A 24,812-nucleotide genomic window follows, 5' to 3' on the forward strand; every position below is an offset into this window, starting at 1 on the left:
GCCTTCCAGCTTTCTTCGCGTCGGCCACAACAAACATCACATTCACTCCGGAGCCAACCAAAACAATCGCTCTTTCACTCATCGCACCACCTACAACAAACGATCAACACAAATTGTTGTCTGCTATAAACGACATCAACCTTCTCCAATGCGCTAAACCTCGCCGCGCCCGCATTGTCGCACATACTAGCAGTCCCCACCGGCGCGTCTGCGCTCACTAATTACCGCCATGGACGACTCGATGGAGGAGGCTTCAGCCTTCGATGTGGACGAAGCAAGCGACTTTGAAGAGCCAGTTGTCAAGACCGTGCGTCAATCCCTCATTCACAATTCTCGAGTATGCACGCTGACAATTTGAAGAAGGCCAAAGCTCCCTTCAAGGCACCTGCGAAGAAGGCGACCGCTGCACCAAAAGCTAAGGCTGCCACCAAACAGACAACACTCTCGAAAACCACAAAAGCAGCACCGAAGGCGAAAGCTCCTGCAAAGCCCAAGAAACGCGCGAAGCCAGACTCGGACGCCGAAAACACCGATGTCGACATGAACTCCGTGAACGACGACTCGCTTCTTTCCAATACACCGCCTTCTGCGAAAAAGCAAAAGAAGGCGCCGGCCGCGAAGAAGGCAAAGGCCGCCAGTCAGCCTCTTTCCGAACTCGAAAACGAAAGCTTCGCCATGGACGTAGATGCGGAGCAGGATGCAGAGCCTGGGGCAAACGCGAAGAAGGGCGGCTCGAGTGATCAATACCAGAAGCTCACTCAGCTGGAGCACATCCTCAAGCGTCCGGACACATACATTGGGTCTGTTGAAAGCACGACTGAGCAAATGTGGGTCTACAACTCCGAAACAAAGTCAATGGAGAACCGCAAGGTTAGCTTTGTGCCCGGTTTGTACAAGATCTTCGATGAAATCCTGGTGAACGCGGCAGACAACAAGCAGCGTGACAAGAACATGAATGAGATGCGCGTGTGGGTGGACGCTGATAAGGGCGTCATTTCCGTGAAGAACAACGGCCGCGGTATTCCGATCGAGATGCACGAGAAGGAGGGAATCTGGGTGCCTGAGATGATCTTCGGACACCTCTTGACCTCTTCMAACTACGACGATGAGCAGGCCAAGGTGACTGGTGGACGCAATGGTTATGGTGCCAAGCTTGCAAATATCTACAGCACCAAGTTTCAGCTGGATACAGTGGACAGCAAGACCAAGCAGCGCTATCGCCAGGCGTGGAAGAAGAACATGAGTGTCATGGACAAGGCCGTCATTGAGAAGTCCAAGGGCAGCCAGGACTACACACAAATCACGTTCATGCCAGACTTCGCGAAATTTGGCATGGACAAGATGGACGAAGACTTTGAGGCTTTGGTGAAGCGCAGAGTCTAYGATATGGCTGGTACAGCAAAAGGTGTCAAGGTCTACTTGAACGACGAGCGGATCAACATCACCAAGTTCAAACAGTACATGGAGATGTACACCAAAGCCATTGGAACTRAGAATCTTGCCAACGATGGTGCCGCACCTGAGCAAGTCATCTTGACCGACAACCCGCATGAGCGCTGGGAGATCGGCTTTGCTGTTTCAGACGGCTCGTTCCAACAGGTGTCGTTTGTCAACTCGATTGCCACCACTCATGGAGGATCGCACGTCAACTATATTGCCGACCAAATCTGCGACAAGCTTGAGGAGATTGTGAACAAGAAGAACAAGGGAGGCGTCAAGCTGAAGAAAGCACAGATCAAGAACCACATTTTCCTGTTCGTCAACTGCCTCATCGTCAACCCGGCATTCACTTCTCAAACAAAGGAGCAGCTTACCACCAGACCGACCGCGTTTGGTAGCAAGCCCCAAGTCACGGAGAAGTTTCTGAAGGATATTGCAAAGACTGAAGCCGTGAACAATATCATCCACTTTGCACAGCAAAAAGCAGACAAGGTGCTTTCCAAGTCGGACGGCAATCGCCGACAGCGCATGAACAACTCCAAGCTTACAGACGCCAACAAAGCTGGTACCAAGGACGGCCACAAGTGCACGCTGATCTTGACGGAAGGTGACTCGGCCTCGCTGCTAGCATTGGCTGGTCGTGCTGTTGTCAATCCCGACCACATTGGAGTATTCCCACTCCGGGGAAAGATTCTCAATGTTCGCGATGCATCGATTGATCAAATCTCGAAGAATGCAGAGATTCAGAACATCAAGAAGTTCATGGGTCTGCAGCACAAGAAAGACTATCCGGACACCAAGAGCTTGAGATACGGACATTTGATGATCATGACCGATCAAGATCATGATGGTTCGCATATCAAGGGTTTGCTCATCAACTTCCTCCAGGTGCAGTACCCTTCACTGCTGAAGATCCCTGGCTTTTTGCTGGAATTCATCACACCCATTGTCAAAGTCTGGAAAGGCGACCCCAAGCATCCCAGAGCCAAGAGAGACTTTTTCACCATGCCAGAGTACGAAGCTTGGAGACAGGAGGCCGGCAACCAGAAAGGCTGGGAGCACAAGTACTACAAGGGATTGGGTACTTCGGATACGCGAGATGCCCAGGTCTACTTTGCGGACCCCGACAAGCATTTGAAGACATTCCACGCGATGCAGGACCACGAGCCTGAATTGATTGACCTGGCTTTTTCGAAGAAGAAGGCCGACGCACGAAAAGCATGGTTGGGCAACTTTGTACCCGGCACGTATCTTGATATGTCATCAACCGAGGACATCACGTACGACGATTTCATCAACAAGGAATTGATTCTTTTCTCCATGGCCGACAACATGCGATCCATTCCCTCTGTCATCGACGGTCTCAAGCCAGGCCAGCGCAAGGTCATGTACACATGTTTCCGCCGCAACCTGAGGAAAGACGTCAAGGTTGTGGAACTTGCTGGATCTGTTTCTGGACTCACGGCGTATTCGTACGGAGAGACATCCCTCCAGCAGACCATTGTTGGTATGGCGCAGAACTTTGTCGGCTCGAACAACATCAACATCCTCGAACCCAGCGGCAATTTCGGTTCTCGTCTTCAAGGTGGCAGCGATTCCGCTAGCGMACGTTACATTTACACGAGACTGTCCCCATTCGCGAGGCGCATCTTCCACCAAACCGACGAGGCTTTGCTGACCTATAACACCGACGATGGCAAGACCATCGAGCCAGAGAGATATGCGCCCATCGTTCCCATGATTCTCATCAACGGCGCTGATGGTATCGGTACCGGCTGGAGCACTTCTATCCCCAATTATCGTCCCGAAGAGGTCATTGAGAATCTTAAGCGCCGTATGGACGGTGGCTCCAAAGACTCCATGCTGCCCATGATGCCGTGGTTCCGTGGCTGGACTGGTCAGGTCGAACAACTCAGCGAGGAGCGCTTCAAGTTTGGAGGCGCTCTTGCTATCACTGGAGACAACGAGGTGGAGATCACTGAGCTTCCCGTCAAGTACTGGACGCAAACCTTCAAGGACAAGCTTGAGGAGATTCTCAGAGCTGAGAAGGTTCCTTCTTTCATCAAAGACTACACGGAGTACAACACTCCAGAGAAGGTTCATTTCATCGTCAAACTCGAGGAGAAGAAGATGTTGCAGAGTGAAGAGAAGCTGGAGGAACTTTTCAAGCTCTCGTCGACGATGGCCACCACCAACCTTGTTGCATTCGACTCACAGGGCCGCATTCACAAATACGCCACCCCCTTGGACATCATGGAGGAGTTCTACCAATTCCGTCTTCAGATGTACATCAAGCGGAAGGCACACATGCTGAGTGAGATGCAGCGAGAGCTCGAGAAATTGACCAACCAAGCGCGTTTCATCAAAATGATCATCGACGGCAAGCTGATTGTTAGCAAAAAGAAGAAGTCTGCACTTGTTGCTGAGCTTCAGAAGCTTAACTTCACACCTTTCCCCAAGGTCGCCGATGCCCGCAAGGAGGGCGAGTTCGAGGCTGTTGTCCAGGAGGACCATGAAGCAGATGATGATGCTGTCACTGCTGCGGGCGCAAGCGACTATGACTATCTTCTCGGCATGGCGATCTGGTCGCTCACACAAGAGCGCGTCGAGAAACTCTTGCGCCAGATCGGCGACAAGGAGGATGAGATCACGGTGCTTACCGGTAAGTCCGCGCAGGACCTGTGGAGAACCGACCTCGATGAGCTCCTCTTGGAATGGCACACCCAGCTCGAGGAGGAGGAAAAGCGCGATAAGAAGCTCAAGTCCAAGACTCGTCGCGTTTCCGGAAAGCTTGGAACTGGAGGCAAGACGGGAAAGAAGCGCAAGGCCGATGGAAGTGATGATGACTCCGATTTCGGTCCAAAGAGGGCAAAGGCCAAGGCTAGGACCTCACCGAAGCCCAAGACTGTGTCCAAGGGCATGAGTGGATTGATGGCAATGAACCCAATCGTCAATTCTGTCGAGCAGAAGCCTGTCGTCCCACCGCCGGCAGAGCGGCAGCTTACCCTTGAAGATACATTCAAGCCCGCCGCTGCCAAGGCAAAGGCCGCTCCAGCCAAGAAGGGGTTGAAGAAGGTCCTGGATGTTGATGATGAGGATGAAGAGGAGGAGGTCGTCGCGAAGCCTGCCAAGAAGCCCGCGGCTCGTGCGAAGAAAGTTGTTGATTTGGACGAAGATGACGATGAAGATGCCTTCCTAGCAGTCGCCAAAGAGGCAGCTCCCAAGCCAACTGGACGTGTCGGACGCGCTGCAGCCCAAAAGAAGAAGAAGTATGCCGTCGAATCTGACGAAGATGCTTCCTCCGATGGCGGGAATGATATGCTCGCAGATGTCAGCACGATGGTGAAGGGGATCGGTKGCGGCAGCAATGATGGTCCGACTCGTCTTTTCCACCCACAGTCCGGCTCGCGTCCAACAAGCAGTCACGGATTGAAGCAAAAGCCTAGCAGAAAGAACCTGGCAGATGCGGATATCTCGGACGACGAGACTGATTGGGCTGCTTTGGCACAGAACTCTCCTCAGAAGACGACACAACATACCATGCTGTCAGAAGACGATGAGATGTTGGATGATGTTGACGTACCGGCCCCCAAGGCTGCCCCTGCCAAGGCAGCGCCCAAAGCGAGAGCAGCTCCAAAAGTCAAAGAAGCGGCTCCCCTCAAACAGAAGAAGACCGCTGCGCTCGCTGCACCAGTGCCAAAGCCGCTGTCGCCAGCTGCCAAGGCATACGCCGCGAAGAAGGTCAGCGCTCAGGCCAAGGCTGGCGCGAAGAAGCGACTTCCGGATTCTGATGCGGAGATGGAGGAAGTTGATGATGAAGACGTTGACCAGCTTGCCGACGACATCTTGAGCGACGACGAGGATGACAGCCCCRCCAAGCCTGCTGCGAGACCATCTCGACGCGTTGCTGCGGCTCCCAAGTCAAGATATGTGGTCGATGATGACGAAGATGAGGATGACGACGATGTCGAAGAATCCGCGGATTTCGAGGATGAAAGCGATTAAGCCTGTTGACTGCGACTTTACTTGCTGGCGTTTGTGATGAGGTTTCTTTGCTTAGGATGGACGACTGATACAATCTGCTGCGAGCGGGAGCATGCTTTAGCATTTCGTATTTCGTATGTTACGTTTAGATTGATGATGCTTCATTCTCGAGGCACGCTGAAAAATGTCGCTCTATCGTTGTACTACAGGATTGATCGAGTCTGTCACAACCACATCCGAACTTTCGATTGACACCCGCTGCGTAAACTTTACACCTAGTAATCCCTGTCTTGAAGGTCTGTCTACTCTTCGAGTTCTCATCCTACTTCTGAGCACTAAAAACATAGGTTAATGCATCAGAGCTCTTCACAGTTAGCAGCAATCGGCAMAACGTTTACGCTGGCCGTGGAAGCCGAAGCACGGAGTAATGCGGGGTTGTTGATTGGAGATAGGTACCTAGATGCCGTACCCGATTGCCACACACTGGCGGGCAAATAGATACTGGCCGCGGCCGCCTCTTTTTACCCTGTCATCAACACCAACATCAACATCAGCATATTCAAACTTCTAGATTTCACTCTCAATAACTTGTTCTATTGAACACAACATCACAAATATGGCACCACACGCAGAAGACGGTGTACGAGCTGAGGCATCGAACGGCCAAACCGTTCCGGTCAATGAGGGGCAGGCTCCACTCGAGCCTGGGGTGAAGAAGAGTATCGCACAGGGAAAGATGGCGGAATTCCCAAGGTCGGTTTTCTATTATCAAATCCCCCCTTGTCGGAAATTCCGAGCTTCTACTGACTGATATTCAGACCACCCAAGTTTGACGACAAGTACAAGGAGCGAGATTACCTCAAAGGCCGCCTCGCAGCAGCGTTCCGCATCTTCGGCAAATACGGCTTCGATGAAGGTGTAGCCGGCCACATCACACTTCGAGACCCCGTGGATCCGGATTGTTTCTGGGWGAATCCCTTTGGCGTTGCATTCTCTCTGATCAACAAATCCGATCTCATCCTCGTTAACCATGCTGGTCAAGTCATTGATGGAGGCGAGTGCCGCCTGCTCAACACCGCAGCTTACATGATCCATGCTGCCGTGCACGCCGCTCGTCCGGACGTCATTTGTGCTGCCCACAGCCACTCCATATATGGTCGTACATGGTGCTCTCTAGGCCGCAAAATCAACACTCTAACTCAAGACGCTTGTGCATTCCACAACGATCATGTTGTCTATGATTCTTTCAACGGCGTTGTGCTTGCTGAGAAGGAAGGCAAGGATATCGCTGCTTGTCTTGGAGATAAGAAGGCTGCTCTGCTGCAGAACCACGGGCTTCTTACTGTTGGACAGACGATCGAGGAGACTATTTTCTGGTTCGTTAGTTTGGAGAAGTGCTGTCAATCGCAGCTGATGGCTGAGGCTGCTGCTGCTTCGCGTGGTGAGAAGCCAATTGAGATTGGTGACGAAGAGGCGTCGTACACCTATCGTACTGTGGGAAGTGGTCGTGCTGGCTGGTTCAGTGCGAAGCCCTTGTTTGATGTTATTCACAAGGAGACGAACGGCGAATACCTTCAGTAGTTCAAGTGTGGATTCGGCGATGGAAARGATTTACCAGAATGCGAACATTTGTAGTGGTCGAACAGCCCCGGATTGAATCATGCCAGTACTTTTGCAGCTGTAACAGCGTCTCGAAGTGCATCGACGACCAGTGCAGTGCATGTTGCTATTGCCTGATTTGGCGGAGAGTCTGGTAGGTATACAGTGGTGACTCTTGGCGATGCGCTGGGACTCCACAGAGCGAGGACGTGAGAAGGTGAAGTAAGCAGACATCCCTGCCCATGACTTGCCAGTATGCGATGGTTCAACAACCATGTCCGCGATGCCCGCGCCTAACGTCAAAATTATGTTTGATTGGTTGATAAAGACTCACTGGAAGAGCCGAACTCTGTCTACCTGAACGCGCAGTTCCTGGCCAGGATGAAGACACCGCGGTCCACGATATCATCCGCAAGCAGGACCAWCCACACAATGCAATGCAATCGCCCAAAGCAGACGTTGGCCATGCAAGCTATTCATAGCAGGGGAATATGGCCGTCAATATCATTACAAGCTTGATCCAGAATCGGATCCCGCCTCTCACTAGGTTCAACCAGCTCATATGCGTCTCTTCATCGTAAGACCTCTCGAAACGCTCGTCGTAGCCGCCGGCAGCGCTTTGGCAAACCGGTCCCGATCTATATCCCCAAGTCAGCACAAGTCACTCATCAACGAGATGGAGAATACATACCCTCTTCCCTCTCAAACCCAACAGAGATATCATCATGTTCCTCCGCATAGTCCAGCCCTTCAAGATTAATAAACAGCCTCTTCGGCTCCTCTCGCCCTTCTTCTTTCGGTAATGTGAACTTCGCATCGACAAACTTCACCCCGAAGCTCTTCTTCCCGCTAAAAGACTCAAACACGTCCGTCGATTTCACTCGGAAACACATGGCATCCGTATGTTTGAAGCCCTGCATGAAAGCACAGATTTGGTAGATTCCATCTTTGGAGACGACTTGCACCCTCGCGTCCACAGCTTCCCATTTCTTGTAAATTGGCACCACCATCCTCCGTCTTGAAATGCCAAATGTACTAGCAATCCCATCGAAGCATACTGTGAATCCCGTAATGGCTCTTTGGAATGCATGCAGGTCGGATTGCGAGGCAAACTTCAAGGTGCGAAGCGTGGGTTCTGTCTGTACGGTCTGCAGGAGACGAGCAAATTTGTCCTCCAGTGGTTGAGGCGAACGTCTGGTATCGACCGTCAAAGTCATATCTGCTTGCGGTTGTCGTAAGAGTTGAATGACAGAGCCTTCGAGGCTTGGAATAAGTCGGAGAAGGAGTTCTCCTTTACTGAGGTTGAGACGATCGGTGATAGTTCCAGCAGCGTGCTTGGCGACAAAACGTAGATGATCGCTCTCCACAGTCGTGGGATGCTCCGTTTCGTCGTCAATCGTATTGAACACCGTCAAGCTCGACCACTGCAGATGCTGTAGCACATCGGGTTCGGCGAACCTGGTTTGATCCGTGGCCTCAATCCTCAGCCCAGCGAGCGCCGTCCTGCCCACGACCATGTCATCGACTCCAGCTTGCGCTCCATTTAATAGTCCAAACAGCCGCTCTCGTTCCTCTGCCGATGGAAGTACCATCAACGCTCTGCACTGCCGAGCGCCGTCTCGCTTCCTCAACAATAGTCCTACTCCGGCCGCCGGATCTGGAGACGTAAGGAATTCGAACAGCACAGGTGCTCCCGCCCCAACGTCCATGTCGACGGCGCTGAGAGTCTTGTGTCCCGGATCAGTGATTAATGCCACCCTGAAGCCTCGATTGAACTTTCTCAGACCATTTCCATCACGAAGCTGCTCAACTTTCTCGAAAACGAAGACCATGCAGCCTCTCATCTTCTCTGCAGGAAAATTGCCTGAGTTGGCGGAGTCTGCGTACTGCAGTTCCACAAGTCGGGCTTCATATACGAGCACCTCATCATTTGACGCTTGGAGATGATGCTCTACTTTGCGCGCATACTCCGAGAGATTCCATACCTAAGAAGATGGTAGAGAGGTTAGCGATGTCTCAGACAACACGGGATGGATAGATCTTCCTCATCCGCAAACGTGCAGAGACGTCCCCGTTGATATGGTCTTGCAAGGAACCGAACGCCTTCCCTCAGTGAACTTACATCTCGGCAGTGTCTAGCTTGCATTTGTACCGCGGCGTCGAAGTTGCGCGGTAGGCGAATGCTAAATCCATCGCCAGTAGGCTTCCATGACACATCCGACCACGTCAACGCTCGCTTGCCCTCGCGGAATGGCTCAATCTTTATACCGACAAGCAGGTTCTGACTAGCGATCGTCATGCTTGTTTGATAATCTCGTCTGCTACGAAGGACTGTTAGGATACATGGAAGGAGCGCACGATCTGTGTCGGCTTCGTCCGTGTTGATATATACATCGACCGGGAATCGACCATAGCAGAAGAACTCCCGCGAATCTCCAAGTGGCAAGAGCTCGTACGGCTCCAAGACCGTATTCGAGTTGCGTTCGTCCACGATGACTGAGTTGCTGGTACTTCCACCGAGCACTGCCGCGGCATCGGATGTGAATCGTGGGTACTGGAGCCAAATCGATGTATCCTGGCCTTGTATGAGAGACTGCTCGGGAGGCAGGAGATGATTCTTGGTCATTGATAGAGAGAGCGACTTGAGATGATTCCTCAACGCTGAAACGCCTTGATCAGATGAGTTGGTAGCATCGTCGTGCATTTCAAGCTGGTCCATCAAGATCCAGCTGGCCTTGCCAAGATCCACGTGTGCTTGCGACAACAACGGCCGGTGGTCTCGTTGCTGTAACATGATTTCTAGCCCGGCTTTGCCCTTCAAATACCACCACAGCCCTGCTCTCAGCCACATCATCGAGGTGCAGCCGCTGGTTGGCTGCTCCTTCTCGGCCGTCAATCTAAAGACTCCTCTCATATGCGAGACGCGGCTCGTAAAGTCCGAGTATGCGGCCTCTGCAGCTGGATCGTCCTCACGTCCGAGCGATTGGTGAGAAGCCCCTGAAAGTGGCCGTTGCCTGTTCTCATGTCGCAAGAGTGCAACGGGTGATCTTGTAGGTTGAGGCTGAGCTAGGGGCGCAGTGGAGGCCGAGAAGCGCTCCTGATGACTGTTTCTATCGGAGGAACTTTGGTTCCGCCCATGTCCCGACGATTGCATGTAGTGGTTTGAGGGCAATCCAGCCGGCTGTAAGTACCCGTCCCGCGACTGATTACGGACATGCATCGCGGTGGGTGGGACAGCGTTCACGCTGTTGGAAGATCCATTAGGCGTGGAAAAGAAGGTACCGGTTCTGTCCGATGTTGCAGACTGTACTGGAGATCTAGACACTACCTGCGATGGATTGAAGGCTCTGTACGATTCCCGTTGTGCTGCAGGGTTTTCTTCTCGGGTTGCGCTCCGATGCGAATACACTGGAGATACAACCTGCGGGACCACTCGATCTTCGGTGCTTGCCTTGGACGTCGGTCGATGTTGCGGCTCACGTGAGGATTGTCTAGTGTGTCGTGAGGTGTAATTTGGATCGGCAAATGGGTTGAGGCTGCTTGAAGTGCTTGCCGTCGCAGGTGTGGCCACAGGTTCTTCGTAGACCTGTGGTTGGTACTCATGCGTAGAAGAGTATGACGCTTGTGAGGTGAGAGAATGGAGTGGTCCGACACTGCTCGAAGCGCGATCATCGTCTTCAGTATCGTCGTGGATCAGCATACTTGCTCTCCTCAGCACCATTCCCTCACTCGTGCTCATTTCGCGACGCTTTGCCGCTACGGGTGATATTGCGGTTGAGCCATCAGGACCGACGAGATGATCCGCTTTYAAGACGGGAAGTACGTCCTCGGGCGTTTGACCATAGGAGGAGGTCGAGAATGCAGAGTATGGCTCTTGTTTACTCTGTTGGAACTGTGTATCAACCGTGGGCCGAGGCTTTGACAGGGGATCTTGATTCTCGCCAGTCCGCTGCTGATTCTGGATACCAGTAGGACCAGTCGGAGTTCGACCCAGACTTGGACGATATGGCTCAACTTCCTGTGCAGCAGGCGACGCAAACTTCCTCTGCAGAGGTGTGGAGAAGTCCATGTTTGCCGTTTGACTTCTCTTGAGTTGAGGAGGCGGCACAAATAGTTCGTCGTTGTCAACAGAAGGAAGAGTGGGTTCAGGCGGAAGCCTAACATTCGGTAGAGGGGAGGACTTTGGCCATGGGGCCCCGTCAGGCAAGGCAGCCGTCTTTCTATCCGACACGGATCGACTGAGCATGGCCTTTCTCCGTGATATTTCCTGTGGCGGATCCGGTGCCTCATCTCCTCCCTCTCCCATAATCTCCGGCAAGGTCTTTGCAAAGCTCACCGTCAGCCCCTCTTTCCTCCTCTTCTTCGGCTTGGTCGCATGATTGTCGTCCGTCGCAGCCACCAGTCGAACCTCGTGAGCATCCGGCCAGCGCTTGGCCAGGGCTATGTCGAGTTTCGGGACATTCTTCTCCGTCGAAGGTTTGAGGAAGTCCTGCACATCGTCGGCGAGTTTGAATGCTCCTCCTCCTCCGCCTCCCCCTCCGCCAGGCCCTCCGGCGGCGGCGGTGTCGTTTTCCTTGAACAGCTTTCCCCACTTGGACTTTTTCAGGAACTTGGACCGTTTTGTGTCGTCCTCGGTCGCCATTGCGGTGTCCAGCACCAATACCCCAATTTCTCCCGCGAGGTTTGTTTTGACGATCGCGAAGCTGGCGCAAGCCGTCGAGTACCGTGGTAGGTATGTGGAGGGCGGCTGCAGGACGCGCTACCTTGAGACCCTGAATCGGTCGCACTTGCCCAGTGTCCGTCCACGTGAAACACGGCAGCCTCACCTGAGTGTCGGAATGTGCCTGATCAATAGCGACAGAGTCATTGAAAAGACATGCTCGTTCTTGTGACAGCCAAGCATGCTACAAATACAAATGTCGTCTTGAGATACTTTCGACCTTCGTATCAGTATCGGTGGTCAACTTTCAMCCGAACTTCTCGCGTGGCAGCGCGCGGGGCAGGGATCTATAAATATATATTGATACCAAACTACCAGAGCCGACTACCAAACAACCAAAGCCGACTACCAAAGCATAAAGCCGCATGTGCCTCCCTCTCCTCTCAGATCACAAACTGTCCTTGTTTATCATCACATCCGAAATTGTCCATGGACTTGCACATCCGATATTTTCCGCATCGACATCTTCATCATCCAATGCCTCCCGATTAGATTGGGCGCGTTCAGGCTCATGGATCTGGAGCGCAAACACTGCAAGCAAGCGAATCGCATCATCAGGACGGTCCAGCCTTCGGAGAACTTCCCATCGGAGGAAGGTCGGCCTGAAAGCGCGAGAGAGGGGGCGGTGATGGAGCGGATTCCTCGTTGCAAAATCACAAGTCGTCTCTCTCTGGAGCCACTCTCATTGCCTCGCAAGGCTTTGCAAATACATTGACACCTTCTTTGGGCTTCCCTAACCGGGAAGGACAAGATTAGCGATGTTCGTCAGTCAATGGCAAACCCCGCCAAGAGCATGTCTCACTCGCGAAGCGGTTGCAAGGACCATCCCAGCACTTATTAAAACCGACTCATGCTTGAGCAGTGTCGTCAACTATGGATTTGACGAATTGTAACAGGCTGCCCACGTACACTTGAGACTACCGGACGGCAGCGATTTTGACTATATCTGGTCTATGGGGAATGATTACTTGGCAAGGTAGGACATTGAGCATTTCAGCTTCGTGGGCTCCCAGGTAGGTTCCATGCACGACTCGAACACCTGCCGCCGGATTTTCTTTGCTTCCCTTCTTTTGGTAAACGGGGAATGTTCTCTCGCAGTTGTATAAATTCCATTCGTACAGCCCAAATGCACGGCGTTGCGTGGCTGTGAGCAGGATCAACGAGCGTCGAATGCTTGCATACATGGGCTGCCTCGCCTTTCTCGATCATCTCCATTTCTCGAGTCTCCGTCTACATGTTGTCACTCATCAAAGGTCTTTCACTTTGCGATGTATATCCCTTCTCGTGGTGGCAGCCACTGCTTTTCTCGAGCTCTTTATTCATCGAAAGCGTCTATGACCCGCGAATCTCGCGGTATAAATGGTTGGAAGGCCCTCAGTAGCATTTCCCGGCGCTCTTCACAGCCATCCAAGAGTTAGGCCCATCGAACAGACTTCCAGTAARCACTAGATCGATAACAAAGCTGTGTATGAAAAAAGTCGACAATGGGAAGAAAAGACATAATAAAGAAAGATTTCGAACATCCTGACTTTTCACACCGGATACAGTGCTCAAAACAAAGAAGCACCTAGACCTCACCAGTACTCAACACCTCCAGATAACAAAATACTGGCCCTCAGCCAACTCTTAGGATCTACGACATCCAGACCAAGAGCACCCACCAACAGCAGCATGTTGTCGCCGTCAAGATGGACAAGAAGATGGAAGATCCAATGGCCCCAAAACATGCCCTCGGCATCCGAACACCACGACATCCGCATCGTCTCCGTAGACGTCATCCCCCCGATGGGATATCCTTTTCTCAGCATTAAGGAACCCGCCACCAAAGTCCAATTTGCTAGGGAAAGAACTCTTGCGTGCGGGAAACCTTTGTATGAAGTTTGGGTATATATGCTTGCTTCTCTTCTTTCCAATCATGGATTCTGCAAGCTGACTGTTCATGGTTTGGTATAGGACTTCCGAAAGCGCAGACTGCTAGGCTATAATATCCCCACGAGTGTCTTTCAAGAAACCAGAAAACATCACGATTGGCCTGTGGATCTTAAGGATTGGACTGCTTTGCCGTGCGAGACAAGACATGAGTTTTTCAAGACGCAACAGTTGGTCACGGATCTGTTCCCCGGATTACCGATCGCTTCGAGTAAAAGCATCACCGAGAAATTGATTCAGCAGAGTTATCGGGGATATGTCAGTAATGAAGATATTGAAGAAGAGGTTGTGAAGCATGCGAAGTATTGCTGGACCGCGTTTCTGCCTCGCATGGAGCATAAGAGGAGAGAGGGCAAGATGAGTGTGTGGGAGGAAGAGACGGTGGATGTCTCTGTGAGATCAAGAATCAGAAGTGTGCTTGGAGAATGGATGATGCAGGATAACAGTACGAAGAAGGAGAATTTTTTTGGGCGGCATGGGTTGTTGGAAGTTGTGAGGAAAAGGGATTCACTTGGTGCCGAAGTGGAATATGAAGGCGCTAAGACGTATGGAGGGAAGTTGGTGTGGATGAATGATGGCAGTATGAGTATTGTTGGTGCTGAGACGGTGGCGGCTGGACAGAAACCTACGAGGAGATTTCTGTAGTTTGAAGAAGTATCTCTGTCGTACAATTAGTTMCATCACGCAATTGACTGAAGCAGAGTGACGCTCTTTGGCTCTCGACTAGAGTAAATGGAGATCTTGCTAAGCTGCAGTCTTCCCGACCACGTACTTAACTCTCATGCTTCGAGTCGTTGTGACAACTTCCCAATGCCATCGAGCGATGCAAAAACAAAACTCAAAACCATGCGCAAGTGAACTCCCTCCGCCAAGCCCATCCCTCAATCAACCCCAGCAAAATCCGGCCCGGAGTCTCCACCCGTCTGACAATCCATCATCATCACAAAACATGGCCACTCCAAACACCCATCTCTCAGCAACAACCCACCTTCACCCCACTTCATCCCAAACTCATCATCACCCGTCAATATGACCCTCTCGTCCAAATCCCCCCAAACAACCAAAATCTCCATTACAAATCTCAGTCTCCCTCACCCAATCTCCGCTCCCGACGTCTGGGGCAAGCAAAAAGACCAACCTGCTCTACTAAATGTATCTCTCACCCTGCGAGGTGCGGGATTCAGTTCCGCGGCTTCGTTGGATAAATTAGACGACAGCACGATCCACTACGGGAATCTCGCGAAGAAACTTCGAGCGGGTTGTTCGGCGGGGCAGAATGTTCTCTCTCTCATTTCTGCTGCTGAAGAAGCGGTGATGGAGATGGGAAGGAAAGGGAATGGGAAGTTCATCGTGCAGGAAGCGAGAGTTGAGGTGGGGTTGTGTAAGGCTAGTATGTTTGGGGAGCAGGTCAAAGTTGTGAGTGTCAAGCGGTTTGGAAGGGATGGGGTTGTTGAGGGAGAGAAATGGGGATTTGAGGTGCAGGAGGTGAAGGTTATGGTGTTGGTGGGTGTTAATGGGTATGAGAGGCAGGCGAGGCAACCGCTTGTTGTGGGATTTGGAGTGTGGTTTGATGGGAAGGGAAGTTTGGAAAGTCTATTTGGGTTGGAGAGCCTGATCGTTGAGGTGAGTTTCTTATGTTCGATTGCAATGATGAATATAAACGCTGATGAAGAGACAGATTATTCAAGACACTTCGTTTGAGACTCTGGAGACTCTGGTAGAGCACCTGGTCTCGGAACTCAGGACGAAGACTCTCGACAAGAGCTTTCCGGGCTCGCAACTACATCTTCGCATTGCGAAACCTCGCGCCATTGCTTTTGCCGATGCACCCGTGGTGGAGATCATCCGCGACATTCCAGCCGCCGTGCAGAAGAAACCCACCACTGCGCCGGCGCTTTGCATCATGAAGCCGTACAGTCGTTGAGGATATGTACMTTACCTTACTGTAATGAAATTCAAAGCGGAGCCTCCTCCGACATGGTACCTGTTTCAAACATCTGCATGAAAGTGGACATTTCAGCCCTGTTGTATACCCGCCCGATGTACGCCCGTTGCTGTGACTGCACGACGACGTGGAAGGAGTTGAGGTCCGAGGATTTTCGATTAGGTGTACGACGGAGTAGAGTGGGGGATGGATGGAGCTGTATCAGTTCTGATGAGATCCTAATGCAGACACCCTGTTCAAAGTTGCGCTGAAAGTGGGTTGACGAGAGATAACTTTCATTGCTGTGGCGTTCATCCCTATGCTGCTCCGGCCCCTCTGATGATCTACCGGAAAGGTATGATTGAAGCGTTCCCCTAACATCTCTTCACCGTTGGCTCTTCATCAACGACTCACCTCTCCATCCAGCACGTGTGTTGGCAATCCCAAAGATAAAATCACCGGCAGCCAAGCCGACAGCCGGCAGCACTGTTGTCGGATCGGCGCCAACTGTCGGCCGAAAGCGGGTCGAAGCGCAAGTGGCGACTCAGCGTGTTTTCCCAAAAGTTTGGAGAAGCGTTTGGAGAGCCTTCCGTCTGGGGTTGATGAACTTTATTTGTTGGGATGAGAAGAAGAATGTTGTAGGGCATACCGTGGCCCATGGGATACATAACAAGGCGATCAAACAGGAGCTTTTGGACAGCTGTCAATCTCTGAAGCTGTGGTGCGAATGTGATCTGCCCTCGTCCGAAATGGGGGAGAAGGAGGCAGGAGATCCTGGTGAAGTGGGTGCTTGGATGATGAACGTTGATGATGTCTATCGTGGTTACAGTATTATTATCTGCAACGGCACGAACGAGCAGACGGGTGCGTGCCAACAATAATGAAGCGTGTGACGAGAGCTGTCAAGCATCAGATGCCGACGAGAATTGTTGGATTTTCCTTGACGCAGACGTGGCCCAACACAACACTATCGGCATGGTGGGGCACAGCTTGGTGGGCGCATTGACGAAATCCCTGTCGGTGAATGCAGGGCGATGAGGAGCTAAGAAATGTTGTCGAAATGGTCAACCTGCGCAATGATAAATATCGACGACAGCAGACCGCTCTTCCGTCTTGATCCCCATCTCCCTTCCATCTTCTGCATATTTGCATCAACCAAAGGAAGTCGGGCTTGAACTTCCGAACCATTGGACCTTTTGATTGTGTTTTGTACAGTAAGCCGATCACCCTTGAAAACATCCACAATTCTCCCTCCACGACTTGAGACGGGAGCTTCACTTCTAGCACCCACCTTCGTCATATCAACGTCGCGCTGACCACCGACCTTCTTTTCTCCCCAGAACAACAACAACCTCTTCACACACCTCACCCATCTGACACAACAACACCACCGCAAACATGGCATCAGCAATTCCATCCAAGCTCAAGGATGCTCTCCCTTCACACCTCAAGCCCGCTGAGGGTGAGCGTCATCACGGAAAGTCGCAGTCTCACGTGGTAAGTTCTCCTGGTGCTTGATCTCCCCTCCTCACACGCGAATGTATGAAGCCGCGGCGGCAGATGGCAGAAATTGAGCGGCAGGCGGCAGCAGAGTGATGGGTATGATGGTGGGGAACAATGAATGGCGGCAACGTGTGAAGGAAGCTTCAGCGACGACGACAACACCACGAAGACGACCTCACTGCAGACTATCTCTGGATTGCTGCTTTCTGAGCGCTGTTCGACTTCCTTCATTCCCACCCACCCTACCTCACTCACCTCACCCCCCTCGAAGCGGGCACATGCATTCACTGGAAGCAACGAGCTTCTGCTCATGGCAAACGATGCCGATAAGAAACACCCCTACCACACGCGATCAGAAAAATTGTTCCCATCCACGACAACATGAATACGATTGGCGGCACGGCCAGCAAGATTGCGTGTGAAATATGGCTAACGCAGGGCGATCAGGCTTTCGAAAACACCTCCACATCAGTCGCTGCCTCGCAAATGCGCAACGCACTGAACAGCCTGGCCGATGGTGTCACCGACCCAAAGGAGAAGAAGGTGAGATTCCCTCCCAAACCGCCCTCACTTGCACTTTTATCCCACTAATACATGTCAATTCAGCGCTTCGAGACGGAAATGGACAATTTCTTCGCCCTTTTCCGCCGCTACCTCAACGACAAGGCCAAGGGCAACGAGATTGACTGGAACCGCATCTCCCCACCCAAGCCCGAGCAGGTGGTCGACTACAACAGCCTGGGCAACTCCGAGTCGGTCGAATTCCTCTCCAAGCTTGCCGTGCTCAAGCTCAACGGTGGTCTGGGTACCTCGATGGGTTGTGTCGGTCCCAAGTCCGTCATTGAGGTCCGCGATGGCATGTCCTTCCTCGATCTGTCCGTCCGCCAGATTGAGCACCTCAACCGCACTTACGATGTCAACGTGCCGTTTGTGCTCATGAACTCATTCAACACCGACAGCGACACGGCCAGCATCATCAAAAAGTACGAGGGCCACAACATCGACATTATGACCTTCAACCAGTCTCGCTACCCACGTATCCTCAAGGACTCGCTCCTCCCCGCCCCCAAGCACGCCAACTCGCAAATCTCCGACTGGTACCCACCAGGTCACGGTGACGTTTTCGAGTCGCTCTACAACTCGGGTATCCTGGACAAGCTGATTGAGCGCGGTGTGGAGATTCTCTTCCTTTCCAACGCCGACAACCTCGGGGCTGTCGTGGACTTGAACATCCTCCAGCACATGGTCGAGACAAAAGCAGAGTACATTATGGAGTTGACGGACAAGACCAAGGCCGATGTCAAGGGTGGTACCATCATCGACTACGAGGGTCAGGCACGCCTGCTCGAAATCGCCCAGGTGCCCAAGCAGTACACCAACGAATTCAAGAGCATCAAGAAGTTCAAGTACTTCAACACCAACAACATCTGGATGAACCTCCGTGCCGTCAAGAGGATTGTCGAGAACAACGAGCTGGCCATGGAAATCATCCCCAACGGCAAGACCATTCCCGCCGACAAGAAGGGCGAGGCCGATGTCAACATCATCCAACTCGAGACCGCCGTCGGAGCCGCCATTCGTCACTTCACCAACGCACATGGTGTCTGCGTTCCCCGTCGTCGTTTCTTGCCCGTCAAGACGTGCTCGGATTTGATGCTCGTCAAGTCGGATCTCTACACCCTCAAGCACGGCCAGCTCATGATGGACCCCAACCGCTTCGGACCCGCGCCGTTGATCAAGCTCGGTAATGACTTCAAGAAGGTCAGCAACTTTCAGAGCCGGATCCCGTCCATTCCCAAGATCCTCGAGCTGGATCACCTCACCATTACGGGTGGAGTGAACCTTGGACGTGGAGTGGTGCTCAAGGGTACCGTCATCATCGTCGCCACGGAAGGCAGCACCATTGACATCCCTCCCGGTTCGGTGCTGGAGAATGTGGTGGTCCAGGGTAGTTTGAGACYGCTGGAGCACTAGAGGTGGGTGTGGAGAGATGCAAGAGCGAGCAGGGCGATCCCCCCATCTGTGGACGGAAAGTCTGGGATGTTTTTGCTGGTGAGGAGAGTGAGATTGTATGCATTAGGGATGAATATGGGTATTAGAGGTCGGTGGATGGTGCATTCGACGGGACCGAGAGTGCACTTTTTAATAGCTGGCTATTATGGCAGTGTTGATGAGTTTTGACATGTTTCCGATTCCGATTTGCTGATTTGTGATGATTGCACAACTTGGAAGTATTGCAGTAGGGCAGTCCGCCAGAGTTTGAGGAAGCCATACTTTGAGATGAAACTCGTGACTGCCAGATAGATGTACGGCAGTCAGTACAGAGAATACAACGAGAAGAGAGCAGACATGTTAAAATCCTCTGCTTCCATTTCACATCATCAATAGGTATCATCATTATCATTATCAATAGATTTCATCATCATAAATCATCCTCAATCCCTCCCTCCCCCTTCCAAATCCCCCTCCCTCTCCCTCATCAACCACTCCTCCAACCTCGAAATCCCTCCTACCCACATCTCCAACCCTAAAGCAAGATAGACAGCAGCCAGAACTCCAAAAATGAACGTTCCGAAATTCTCCCCCTGGAATCTCCTTTGGATGAAGATTTGATACGAAGTTCCGATTACGAGACCTAGGATTGCTGACATGATGTAGGCGTCTTTTTTCCTTCCTTTTTTGATGTTGATGTTTTTAGAGGAGGAGTGGAAGAGGATGAGGAGACTGGTTGTGAGGAATAGGATTGCCCAGAGGAGGAGGAGGGGGCTGTAGAAATCTAGGTTGGAGAGGGGTTGGGATGGGGCATGGTAGGACCAGGCGCCGGTGAAGATGTAGGCTGCTGCGTGGGATGTGGTTAGGAGGAGGGTCATGGGGTCTTTCGGTGAGGGGGTGGAGGGTTCTGAGTTTGGTGGGGGGACTGTTGGAGGTAGTGGTTGAGGGGAGGGTGATGTTGGTGTTGGTGTTGGTGTTGGTGTTGAATTGATGGTGGTTGTGGTTGAAGCCGGACACGAGGTGGCTGCGTCGGAGGATTCCGATTCCGTCATTCTGGGTGTGTCGGATGGAGAAGGCGGAGGAGGAGGAGTCGTAGATGAGGTGATCGGCTCTTCCGTTGGAGGAGGCATGTAGTTTCTTGTCATGTCTCTGGTAAATGGAGGGAAGGGCTGGTCATTGCTAAATATCACTTCCATGAAGACGATAAAGGGAGGGATTGTGGAAGAAAAGGGTAGGGAGGGAGCGGAACGTAGGATGTGTTATACAAATGAARAAGATGAGAATGAGAATGATGATGCGGAGATGTACTCAAGTCCATGGATGACTGGTGGTCTTTCCATGGATTCATGGGAGATGCAATGTCATAGATGGTGGATTTGGGGGGAAGAAATGTATAATAACGACGGGGTGTCCAAGAAGGTGCGGATGTTGCGGGTGAATGATGAATACGATGTACAGAATGGACAGTCCAGGGGAAAATGCACTTCGACCAGCGGAACGGTCGACTATTTCTTCCTCATCCATACACAAAATGTTACGGGAATGGTAAGGCTCCACCTTTCCCTTCTGTGAAGATGAGGTGGAGGGGATGTAGCCGGAAGGAAAACCATCTGGACCACTCGCATGGCTTCCATCGTCCATGACCGAAGCCTCATGTTCCGTAGAAAGCAAAAGAATGCAGGATGGATGTAGAAGACGGCGCCAAGAGGATGTAATTCAGGTAGGTTGGATGGAAGTGGTGGTTGGAGAACAGGTGGCAGGGATGAAAGCATGGAACAAACGCTTCGACATCATCGTTGATGGCATATCACAAGGCTGATGAGATGCCAATTTAGCTCCAGATGATGTTTCTTGTCAGGTACACAGAGAGAAGGTCGATGGTTGCATGGGTCAACTGTTGATATTTGTGCCTGCAGATCTCTCGGGCAAGTACCGTCGCAGCCTGACGATCCGGCATGAATCGATACCAATGACGTATGCGATCGTCGATAAGCGATGGATGGTGACTAGGTAGGTATGGGCGGTAGTCTCACATGTGATATGCCTGGAATGACCACGAGTCGGAGGCAAAGTCGGAGGGTTTGCCATGCTATCCTCCCACTCTCAGCGGAATCTTGCTTGACCTTGATGGAGGTTGGGAGAAGTGAAGGAAGCCATCCATCTCAACGAAGCTGACGGTTGAAAAAGGCGTTGAAGGAGTCAGACGACGAAAACATCCTTCTCTCCTTCCTTCTTCCACCACAACAACACCAAGATGGCGCCTTCGCCGACGACGCCCGATAGCGCGCCGCCTCTCTCGCCGCATTCCATGTCGGGGGATCAGCGTGAAGCGTACGAATACTGGGGATATCTCTTCAACCCCGACAAAACGGGGACCCCGCGTCTCAAAGCCCTCCTCCGCGGCCTCAAGGACATTATGAACGAGAGCTACGAGAACAGCAACAACAACACCCACGAAACCTCCCGACCCGCCGCGCCCTTTGAGCAACCCGACCTGACCCCGACCCAACTCGCCCACTTCTATCGCGATTTACATGGCAACTACGACCAATTATTCCTCGCCACGCCGAATGAATCCCTCGCCTTCATTTACAAATCTCTGGGATGTTTGCACAGTCTCCAACCCCTGCGACACGCCACCCACACGGGTGAAATGGCCAACGGCAGTCGCGAGAGATCCTTCACCGATCCCGTCGTTCCCGCCTTGAAGACCGAAGGCTGGATCATGTGGCAGACCATTCAGATTCTGTTGGGGCCCGAGGAACACGCCCAGTTTTTGAGAGAGGCCGTGGAGAAGTGGGATGTCAGGGATCCCGACTCCGGTCATGTCTTTCCGAAAATCCTGCCGCGAGAGTGTTTTCCCAGAGAACCGGATCGGCATATGGTGGCGTGGTATGAGGGCGTCAGTGAGCGCTTGCGCAAGGAGGCCGAGGCGGAAGAGGCGGCGAGATTTGAGCGGGACGACGTCGACGATGAAGATGACGATGAGGGGAGACCAAGGAGATTGAGGGGCAGAAGGGAGGAGGCACACGTCGACGAGGATGGCGATGATCTGGAGAGTGTGGATAGTCGAGCTCCCGCCCTGGCCTACTTTCGGAATCCCTTGTATCGACATGTCGATGGTAGACCTTCGATTGTGAGGCATCGGAGCGGGAGTAAACGCCCGGCGCTCAGTCCCCGACAATCGATGATGGATAAAGGCAAGGAAGCGGTCGGCAGTTTGGGCCGCATTGCGAGAAATGTCGGCTCTCCCTATCTGTGGGATGGACGGGGAGGGAGTCGGAGTGGGAGTGCACATGCTCAACATGTCGGGGGAAGGAGGAGGAGGCCGAGTCATGCGCATGCAAGTCACGACGATGGAGGAGCTCCGCCCACGAGTTCGGGTAGTGAGAGGAGGGAATCGCATTCTCGTGCCCATCAACATCAGAGGAAGAGGACGACGAGCTCCCACGCGTCTCCTCCCCAACAACAGCAACACCAACCCGTGAGACCGGGGAATGGAAGTAGTGCCGTCTCCTCGGACGCCACTGCCGACGATGAATGGTGGGAGAAGAGTGAAGTCGGGAGTACTCCTCCCCCATCGAAACATCACATCAATTCTTCTTCCGCTACTGCTGCTGCTGCGGCTGGTGGAGCAGGTCTTGCCGGTGCCGCCGCTGCTGCTACCCCTTCGAGACATTCTCGCTCCCAATCTCAACACCACACACCTACTCCTGCATCTCGAGACGAAGGTGGTAGAGAAGGACATCATCGGAGACATCGTAGTGCGGAACCCACTCCTTCTGCACAAGCACAAACCTCTCAGGGCAGAGAAGGGGAGCCAGCGGATTATTTCGCCGGCGTCGCGGAGGCGAAGAGGAAGAATGGGCAACAGCAGAAACAGCAGAAACAACAACCGCAACAACAACCACAACCGCAACAACAGCAGCAAGCGGGAGGCGAAATCAGTAGGAGGAGTTCGGGGGAGAGTTCTACTTCTAACGGAGGAGGAGGAGGAGGAGGAGGAGGAGGGGTGACGGGAGGAGGAAAAGGTCCAACTCCACCACCCGTTCCCGCTTCAAATGGTGTGCCGGGAGTGAGTTTTGGGCCGAGTGCCGGGCCGCTTTTCGCCAGTACCGTTGCTCGGAGTGGAAGTTTGTCCGCTGCTGGGAGGGGAGGAGGTAGGGCTGGTGGGAGAGGGGAAGATAGGAGGGCAAGTCTAATGGGGGAAGAAAGGAGAGGGAGTGTGATGAGCGGCAGGGGTGGATATCCTCCTCCGCAACCCGGGCAGGATCCTCATCGACATGTCTCCCAGCATCGTCCCAATCATGCTTCTCGGAGAGATGAAGGAAGGAGGGGATATGGATATGGATACGATGATCCCCGACATTTCCATCACGCTGACGATGTGGATCCCAGACGCTATGATTCTCCTCCCCGCAGGAGTCTTGGAGGTCCGAGATTCGATGATGGTGGGAGACGAGCGAGTAGGGATCTTCCACCCCCGGGGAGACGTCATGCCCTTGCGGAACCAGAATACGATGATGATGATGATTATGATAGTTATGATGATGATGGTTATGAAGAGGATCGTCATCCTGCGAGAAGGTCGGGAGAGGATTTCGGCGGGAGGAAAGGGGGTTCGAGAGAGGATGTTGTTGGTGCGAGCAGGAGGAGGAGTGGAGGGAGGAAAATGGCGAGATTTCAGGGGGATGATGGGGAGGGAGGGGGAGAGGTGGTTGAGAGGGGGGCTAGGGGGGTTAGTGGGAGAAGGTATGCTTGAGCTTTAGTTGAGGGGAATTGGGGGATGAATTGCATAGATGGTTAGATGGACGGATGGATGGATTGTTACGAGAAAGCTTTCGTTGGATTGTTGGTTGGGGTGTTCAGAGTTGGAGGTTTTTGTTTTTTTCTGCTTGGGATTGGTTGGTATATACTATGCTACTCAATCGCTACATCACTTGTTTCGAATTGATGAATCAATGAACCAATCGAAAACTACGAATTCGACGAMGACTAGGAAGAAGAAAGTCCTTCTCTTAAGATGCGAACGGGTGAGGGAGTGGTAGAGGAAGGAGAGGGCGGAATAGAAGGCGTTTACGAATACCAAGGCGCCGTGTTTTGCATTTTAAAGGAGTGGAGAGGGCGGGATGGGATAGGATAGGATATCGTTGAATTTCATGGTGTAGGAAGCAGAGATGAGCGAACCAGTTCATCACTAGAACGCCCAGGTCTAGATTTGAACGGACCCGCCGGAAGCATAATCAACGGCTTCCTATTTTGGCCTCGTCTCGCCGTACCTTGCCAAAACAAACTTACTTCATCTCTCCATGAAACATCACCTCATACCAAACAAACTTCAAAGAAGCCTTCATCAATTCACATTGTTACAATTCTCTTATTGGTTAGAAAGGAGACTCTCCTAGGAGCCTGGCAACAAGAATCATTTCGATTCTATGAACAAGCACTTGGGTTTCCCCATCTAAAGGAAACGTCTGACGTGAGTCGCCGTACATGAAAGAAACGGGCGGGTTGGGCTATTTCTAGTCCAAAACAACGGTGGGGGTTATCATTTACATCTGCTCCCTCTCCCCGGATGGGCTGTTTATTCAATTAATTGTATTGCTTCTTTCTTCTGTCTCTTCTCGTGATCATTGCCCGTCTATTCCTCCCTTCCTTCCATTCATTTATTCTTTTGATCACCGTTATAGAAGATGCTGGAAAATTGGAGCGCGTGGTTAT

At 52.3% G+C, this 24,812-nt stretch overlaps 8 protein-coding genes; 6 read left to right on the plus strand and 2 right to left on the minus strand.

The window, feature by feature from the left end:
- Positions 1-229: 229 nt before the first annotated feature.
- On the plus strand, positions 230-5,445 carry RCC_06640 (related to DNA topoisomerase II; the record flags this gene model as incomplete). XM_023771903.1 has 2 exons in its annotated part: positions 230-307; positions 361-5,445. The coding sequence occupies 2 exons, from the start codon at positions 230-232 to the stop codon at positions 5,443-5,445; spliced, it is 5,163 nt and encodes a 1,720-aa protein (XP_023627671.1).
- A 595-nt stretch (positions 5,446-6,040) lies between these two features.
- On the plus strand, positions 6,041-7,005 carry RCC_06641 (probable ribulose-5-phosphate 4-epimerase and related epimerases and aldolases; the record flags this gene model as incomplete). XM_023771904.1 has 2 exons in its annotated part: positions 6,041-6,177; positions 6,243-7,005. The coding sequence occupies 2 exons, from the start codon at positions 6,041-6,043 to the stop codon at positions 7,003-7,005; spliced, it is 900 nt and encodes a 299-aa protein (XP_023627672.1).
- Positions 7,006-7,581: 576 nt separating this feature from the next.
- On the minus strand, positions 7,582-11,665 carry RCC_06642 (uncharacterized protein; the record flags this gene model as incomplete). XM_023771905.1 has 3 exons in its annotated part: positions 7,582-7,661; positions 7,715-9,008; positions 9,146-11,665. 3 exons carry the CDS (start codon positions 11,663-11,665, stop codon positions 7,582-7,584), a joined length of 3,894 nt encoding a protein of 1,297 aa, XP_023627673.1.
- A 1,803-nt stretch (positions 11,666-13,468) lies between these two features.
- Positions 13,469-14,317, plus strand: RCC_06643 (uncharacterized protein; the record flags this gene model as incomplete). XM_023771906.1 has 2 exons in its annotated part: positions 13,469-13,627; positions 13,697-14,317. 2 exons carry the CDS (start codon positions 13,469-13,471, stop codon positions 14,315-14,317), a joined length of 780 nt encoding a protein of 259 aa, XP_023627674.1.
- A 384-nt stretch (positions 14,318-14,701) lies between these two features.
- On the plus strand, positions 14,702-15,596 carry RCC_06644 (uncharacterized protein; the record flags this gene model as incomplete). XM_023771907.1 has 2 exons in its annotated part: positions 14,702-15,295; positions 15,351-15,596. 2 exons carry the CDS (start codon positions 14,702-14,704, stop codon positions 15,594-15,596), a joined length of 840 nt encoding a protein of 279 aa, XP_023627675.1.
- Positions 15,597-16,994: 1,398 nt separating this feature from the next.
- RCC_06645 (probable UTP-glucose-1-phosphate uridylyltransferase) lies at positions 16,995-19,073 on the plus strand (the record flags this gene model as incomplete). XM_023771908.1 has 3 exons in its annotated part: positions 16,995-17,093; positions 17,547-17,642; positions 17,706-19,073. The coding sequence occupies 3 exons, from the start codon at positions 16,995-16,997 to the stop codon at positions 19,071-19,073; spliced, it is 1,563 nt and encodes a 520-aa protein (XP_023627676.1).
- Positions 19,074-19,534: 461 nt separating this feature from the next.
- RCC_06646 (uncharacterized protein) lies at positions 19,535-20,236 on the minus strand (the record flags this gene model as incomplete). The annotated part of the gene is made up of 1 exon (XM_023771909.1): positions 19,535-20,236. One exon carries the CDS (start codon positions 20,234-20,236, stop codon positions 19,535-19,537), a length of 702 nt encoding a protein of 233 aa, XP_023627677.1.
- A 1,109-nt stretch (positions 20,237-21,345) lies between these two features.
- Positions 21,346-23,853, plus strand: RCC_06647 (uncharacterized protein; the record flags this gene model as incomplete). The annotated part of the gene is made up of 1 exon (XM_023771910.1): positions 21,346-23,853. The coding sequence occupies one exon, from the start codon at positions 21,346-21,348 to the stop codon at positions 23,851-23,853; it is 2,508 nt and encodes an 835-aa protein (XP_023627678.1).
- Positions 23,854-24,812: the final 959 nt, after the last annotated feature.

This window comes from Ramularia collo-cygni (assembly GCF_900074925.1).
Source record: "Ramularia collo-cygni strain URUG2 genome assembly, contig: RCC_scaffold10, whole genome shotgun sequence".
In the NCBI taxonomy this organism is placed as follows: Eukaryota; Fungi; Ascomycota; class Dothideomycetes; order Mycosphaerellales; family Mycosphaerellaceae; genus Ramularia; species Ramularia collo-cygni.